Source organism: Pelodiscus sinensis, chromosome 5 (assembly GCF_052426305.1).
Source record: "Pelodiscus sinensis isolate ZL-2025 chromosome 5, ASM5242630v1, whole genome shotgun sequence".
Classification (NCBI taxonomy): Eukaryota; Metazoa; Chordata; order Testudines; family Trionychidae; genus Pelodiscus; species Pelodiscus sinensis.
Genome location: NC_143056.1, coordinates 18,059,916 through 18,067,138, shown reverse-complemented (window position 1 = coordinate 18,067,138; position 7,223 = coordinate 18,059,916). Strand labels below are relative to the sequence as shown.

General features: G+C 39.1%; 1 protein-coding gene across 3 annotated transcripts in view; it reads right to left on the bottom strand.

Moving 5' to 3' along the window:
* Window positions 1-4,315: 4,315 nt before the first annotated feature.
* AKT1 (AKT serine/threonine kinase 1) overlaps window positions 4,316-7,223 on the bottom strand; it is a 112,710-nt gene continuing 109,802 nt past the window's right edge. For all 3 annotated transcript variants that reach the window (XM_089778337.1, XM_089778336.1, XM_089778338.1), the window contains exon 14: window positions 4,316-5,911. In XM_089778337.1, coding sequence (XP_089634463.1) covers window positions 5,832-5,911 — 80 coding nt within the window. In that variant the 3' untranslated portion in view covers window positions 4,316-5,831. The remainder of the gene's footprint in view (window positions 5,912-7,223) is intronic.

Sequence of the window (7,223 nt, the reverse complement as noted above, 5' to 3'; positions counted from 1 at the left end):
CTGTAGTGAGAGGCAACACAGTAATAAGCTCTTATAAGGCAAGGTTTAAACAGACGTATGGGCTACCATAAACATACTTGGGCAATGAAAATAAGAAGAAAATAGTATCTGATCTGAAAAGCTTACAATCAGCTATTTCAGACATGAATTCAACCACAATACATGGGATGCACACGTCAGATAAGCTTCAGTGTAACTTTGCAGGGAAACCTACAATAGGGAAGACCAAACTTCATCCTAAATCCCTGCTTGCGGGGAGGCAGAAGTTTTGTTCTGTTGAGAGAATAAAATCCTGAGAGTTTTAGCTAATGCATGCATAGGGAAAGGCTGTATCTTATGTTTGATCGACACTACTGCTTAAGTCAATGCAACTTACGTTGCTGTGGGGTGTAAAAAAGACAGTCCCCTGAGAGACATAAGTTACATTGACTTAAGTGCTGGTCCTAAGTCGATGGGAAAGTGTCTCCTGCTAACATAGCCTCAGTCTCTTGCGGGAGTGGAGGAATTATGCTTACTGAAGAGCATTCCCGTCAGTATAGTGCGTCTCCACCAGATGCGCTACAGCTGCATCTGTGCAGCTGCACCCCTGTAACGTTCTAGTATAGACGGGCCCTTAGAGCTATTATTCAGAAAGAATCTGCAAGACTATCCTTGATGTGGGGACCTAGAGAGAAGGCAGAGTCAAAGATAACACCCAAGCAACAGGTGAGATGGTGAAGTTTTGTCCACAGTGATTGACATGCAACTGACCCTCCTATCTTCATCTACTAAGTCATAATGAAAGCAAAAATGTTGCATTTCCATGTAAGCAGGTGCCACTGCCATGGGATGTCATACAAATCAGAGGCAAGATGGACTGTGTGATCACAAATGGGAAGGGAGATGATCCATAAGACACACTATTAACCACACTATGGACCACACTATGGGGGGAAGATTGGAGACTAATGAAGCCTATGGTAACAGTGAAACAGTAGTTTCTTGCTGATTTGTTGATTTCTGTTGAGACAGAATCTGTTATGACAAACTGGCAAAACACCCCAGTGAGACAACTTTTCTCCAGAACATCTGAGATGGAGAACCTTGGTTTGCTGACACTGTTTCTGCATTTGGAAGGCAAGGTTTCTGTTTTGGAGCTTTCAACAAAATAGGCAGAAGTAACTACAGTCTGTATTAGGATGCATTTGCATTTACCTTGGCTCAGAACTTGTCACACAAATTGTAGAATCGTAAATCTATAGGGCTTGAAAGGGCTTCTAGTTCAGATCCCTGCACTCAAGGCAGGACTAAGTATTATTTAGACCAGGCCTGGGCAAAATGTGGCCTGCGGACCGCATGCAGCCTGCAGAGGTAGCAGGGAGCCCCAGGCAGTCTCCCCTGCACTGTGCAGAAACCTGGCTGCAGGGCTGTTTCTGTTTTAAAACTGGAGGGTGGGAGGAAGTTTTAGGAGCCACCCCACCCCTAGCATATTCCCATTGGCTGGTTTCTAGTAGAAACTAGCCAATGGGAGCTGCTTTTTAGAATAACAGGCAGCTAAGAAGAATCATGCCACCTCTCCTGGGCTCAGTTATTCATGAAGCACATGGCCAGGCAGGCTAGCACTGGCTGGGAAACATTTTAAGCTCTGCAGGCAGGCTAGTTTGGCAGCTGGCAAGTAAGTCTCTTGGCCACAAGTCTGCTTCTGGCAACCCAGCTCTTTCCTGCCCCAACTCTGTGCCCCCTCTCAACATAGCCAAACCCTCTCCCCCCATCTTACACCCATACCCCCTCCCAGATCTGGCACCCCAATCTCCTGCCCCAGATCACAATTCCTTCCAACCCTAGGTAACATCCCAAACCCCTGCAGTCCAGTCCCCTGCCCTAGGTCACAACTGCCTGCTTCCTCCCAGACTCGTCTCCCTCCTGCACCCCAGTCTCTTACCCCAAGCTCCCTTCTGCACCCAACCTCCATCCCGGACCCCGCATCTCCAATATCATCATGGAAGAGTGCGGCCCTCAACCACTTTCCAAAATCTTGGAGTGGCCCACCCATCAAAAATTGTTGCCCACCCGATTTAGACAGTGCCTGAGAGGTGTATGTCTAATCTGCTCTTTAAAACCTCTGATGAAGATTCCATCACATCCTTATGCAATTTATTCCAGTGGTTTAACCACCCTGATAGTTAGGAAGTTTTTCCTAAGGTCCAATCTAAACCTCCCTTGCTGCAATTTAAACCCATTGCTTCTTGTCCTATCAATTTTTCTCCCTCCTCCTTGTAACAAGATTTTATGTACTTGAAAACTGATATGTCCCTTCCCCTCAGTTTTTCTCCAAATTGAACAAACCCAGTTCTTTCAATCTTCCTTCATAGATCATGTTTTCTAGACCTTTAATCACTTGTGTTGCTCTTTTCTGGATTTTCTTCAATTTGTCCATCTTTCCTGAAATGTGGTGCCTGGACCTGGACCTAGTAGTCCAACTGAGGCCTAATCAATATGGAGGAGAGCAGAAAAATTACTTTTCATGTCATGCATACAACACTCTTGCTAATATATGCCAGAATGATGTTTGCTTTTTTTGGAACCATGTTATACTGTTGACTTATATTGAGCTTATGATCCACTATGACGCCTAGATGCCTTTCTGCAGTACTCCTTCCTAAATAGTCATTTCCCATTTTATTTGTGTGCAACTGATTTGTTCCTTTCTAAACAGAGGACTTTGCATTTGTTCTTATTGAATGTCATCCTATTTACCTCAGACCATTTCTCCAGATCCTTGTACTTGTATTGTCCATAACCTTTACAAATGTACTCTCTATACCATCATCTAAAAAAATCAATGAAAATGTTGAACATAACCTGGTCCAAAACGAATTCTTGTAGGAGCCCACCTGATATGCCCTTCCAGCTTGACAGAGTCTTTGAATTACTTTCTGGGAATGCCTTTCCAACTAGTTATGCACCACCATACAGAAGCTCCATCTAGATTGTATTTCCCTAGATTGTTTGAGAAGATCATGTGAAACAGGACAAAAAGCCTTACTAAAGTCAAAATATATCGCATCTATTGGCTCCCCATCCATAAGGTTTGTTACTCTGTCAAAGGAAGATAGTAGGTTGGTTTGACACAACTGATTCTTGATTCATCCATGTTGTTACTTATCACCTTATTATCTTCTAGGTGTCTGCAAACTGATTGCTTAATTATTTGCTCCAGTATCTTTTAGGATACTGAAGTTAACTGATCGTAATTCCCAGTCCTCTGGAATCTCTTTCATGATTTTTTTTTTGAATTGCTAATAGTTCAGATATCTTTTCAGTCAGCTTCTTGAATACTCTAGGATGTATTTCATCAGGCCTGCTGATTTGAAGATTGCTAGCTCATCTAAGTTAGTCCTCTTTGGTCTTGGTGTCCTGGTTGGCTCCATTTCTTAACACAAACCTAGGGACAGGTTCAAGAGCAACAAAATTATCAGGTATGTTATTCAGATGGATGGGGCATGTGGTTTTGCTCAGACTGAAGGCATCTCTTTGCAAGGAAACAGACCCCACTCTGTCCCACAAAATTTCATGTGATTACACAGACAAATGCTGATGGTTCCTAGCCCACCTCGAGGTTTAATGATTATTGCTTGGTTGGGTGAAGAAGACTAGCGAGAAATACTTACGCTGCCCAGTAAGAACTTGAGCTTTGGTGGGACCATAAACTCTTCTGGAATTACAGCCTATTACTTAAACCAAACAGATCGGTTTGGGTGCGAAGTTGCATATTGCTCAGCTGCAGCATCCACGGTTAACTTCAAATGGATTGTTTTTAAAAAAACACAGCATGTTTTATCAGCATTTTCAAGGAGAGGAAACACCTTTTTAACAGGAGCCCCTGGAGTCAAAGAGTCTGGTAGCCCTGACTCAGGTGAGTAGTGGAAGAAATGAAGAGTGAGCAACATTCCGACATGTCACATCTTTATTATAGTCCTGTCCTTCCTTGCACAAAGAGCTCATGTGTCCTGATCCTGCAGACTTTTAATGATTAGTCCCACTGAGATGAGTGGAACTAAATACGGCTAAATACGGCATAGTGGGTCCCTTCCTTTTTCATCACCACTAAAGAAGATCTCCCAGTGCACAATGAATTATTTCTTTAACAAGCGACTGCTGTAAACACCTGGTACTAAAGGTAAGCAAAGGACGGAGTGTAAGGAAGGCAAATTCCACTCTCAGTGGGGTGTGTGTGTGTTAAGAGTTTGGATCTGGGAAGGATGGAGAGAAATTTGAGAACAGCTGTTACATTTCTCAGACTCCACACAGCTATCAAAAGAAATAAGCACCTAACTCATTTAAGCAATTTTTATTTATGTATTTAGAGGGAAACTTCCATATCATATCATAAGTAAAAATACTAGAGTTGAATGTTGTGTAAAAAAAAAAAGTCACGGCGATGGGCTCTCTGTGCGGGACCACAATAGTTTATCATGGAAAGGGGAAGTGAGGGCATGCTCACTTCCAAATTAAAAAAATAAATGCTAATTAACTGCAATACATTTCATCATTTTCATACAGCCAATAGAATGAAAACCAAAAGCAATCTAAAAGAATGCAACCTACAATGGAATAAAGTCATTCGGGCAATAGAGGCAGAATAAGACTGTTTTTACGAAAGTTACAAAGAAACATGATACAACAACAAAAAAAAGGGTGGGAGAATATTTTTCACTAAGATTAAAAACAAAAAATATTCACTTTAACACCCTATTACTCAAACACAGAGAACGATTCAACCTAGTTTCTTTTTTTCCTATACAAGGGAAACACTGTTAAAGTGCTTCTTTTAAGAGTTAGAAGGCACCACTGAGAGTTGCCTGATACCTTTAATGCACACTGAAGAAAGAGGAAATTGTCTGTCATGATGCAAAAATTAACTGCTTATAGATCTTTTCTTTTTAAAAGTGGCAACAAGTTATAACTTCAGTGCCAGAAATTTACTTCTGATCGGTGGATTCATTCATTAAGAGAGATTTCTCCCTTAGAATTGTGTGTGGCTTTTTATACACTGTACAAAATGGGGGCAATTCTGCAGTATCACATTTTAAATTAGATTGGTCAGACTGTTTTCTAAGTTTTGAGAAGCCAATCCTATTAAATACTTCTAAACTCTAGACAAATGGAATAATTAACTGCACTATCTTAAATGGCATACTCATCTGTGCGATGTAGAAATGGACTAGATTCCACAGAATTCAATTTGATATGTAATGTCTTGTAGCAGATGTTATAACAAAATAACTCTTGTTTATTGAATTACCTCACTGAGGCCATTAATGCTGTTCCTATAGTTGATTTTTCTGGAGTAGGATGACACTTCATAGCTGTCCAAAGCAAGTTTGAACCTTTAACTCTCCAGAATTTGTTCACTTTGTTGCTTATATTATTGCACTAGCTTCTAAAGTCTTTATAGCTTCCTAAGTAAATCTAATTGTTCAAAATGCAGATTCTATATTTAGATAATGAATTGTATGAAATAAATTAAAGGGATTTTTATGGTCAGTGTTGCTGATATGTTGTGTATCTTAATTATTTCTAATGTAAACCGTTTTGGTGCATTTTCTTAAAAACCTAGTCATCCAGCATAAAAGCTTGACTTAACATTTAAGAATGGATTTGTTCTCTTAAAACTGCATCAGAGAATTGTTTTAAATACAGAATCTGTGAGACTTCCTACAAATTCATGGAAATTGCAGTACAAACACAGTTTGTAATTCAGATAATATAGACAGTTTTCTAGTGTCCATTGAAATAAGGTCCCCAAAATGTAGTCTGTTTTGTTTCTGAATGGGAAAAAAGGCAAAACATTAGGTTGTTCCACTGGCTGAATAGGAGAACTGAGGAAAATGAGGTCTTCTCTCATTATCTACACAATCCATACTGTCATCTGCAAACAAAAAAAATCAGTTTTACACATTGAATAATGCCCCATATACTTTGATATGAAAATAATTAATTTCTATTCTTTTTAAAATCTTGAAACAAATGCATTGTAGCTTCCCTCGTACATCCCAAATTAAAATTATAGCTAAAACTAGCAACAGAAAAGTATCAAACTTAAGACCTGCCTTGACTCTTTATTTAATGTAAGAAGTTAATTTTCAGCACTGAGATGTAGCTTTGTTGGTGTCCATTTAATATTGTTGTGAGCTGTATGGTTGAATCCATATTCACTGTACTGAATTTTCACCCCTCGGTGTCTAGCGGTATAAAGTGAATGCTAAGTTACCATGGAAATAGAGTATACTTAAATTTAAAAAGCACATTAGCAATTATGCAATCAGTGTCAATACACACAATGTATATATGTATGCATTTTAAAGCTTATGAATATTACTGGTTGGAAGTTTACCAACAGAATGTTTTTCTGTTGGAAAATGCCAGTTCATTGAAAACTAAATGTTTTGTGGAAGCTTGTCAATTTGAATATTTTTTCATTTGGAAAAGTAGCAATGCAAAGTGTTCTGACATTTTCAGAATGAAACTCTTATATTTTTATTTTGAAACAACTTTAACTTTTATTTTATATTATGATTTTTGTACTATGTCAAAATTAGAATGAAACTTTTTATCTTACAAAACTAAGCATTTCAACCTGCCTGACATGTTTTTTCCCCAGAATTTCATTTTGCAAGGTGTTTCGTGTATTTTGTTTTAGTTCCATTTCAGAACAGAAACTACATTTTGAACTCGTAGAACTCCCCACAACAAAAAAAATCCAGTTTCCACTCAAGTTCTGCTTATGACATTTTATGCCCAGGAAAAGCACCAGACTGAAATTTAGCTGGGAAGAATACACTAAGCTGGAGAGACCTTCACTAGGGTTTAAGAGAGCAGTTCAATTTCTATGCCCAGTTAATACCTGGCTTGTCTGCTGAGGCTACTAATAATGGTCTTAGTTACAGCATTTCTTGTTGAGGCATTTACAAGGATAGGGACTCAAGACCATTGAATCACATAGCTCAGTGTTTCTCAACCAGTGGTACGAGTACCCTTAGGGGTACTCGAGAGAAGTCCAGGGCGGGTATGTCAACACAACTGAAATTTAGAGAAAACTGAATTTTTGTTTTAAGTTTTACAACGCTTTATCATTTTTGTACTTTTTACATCAAAAAATTTAATCACCTGCCCAGCTACGATTAAGTTGTTTAAACAAATGTGTTGTAATGGTAGAAAAAAAACTGTGTGTCCCCAAAAAA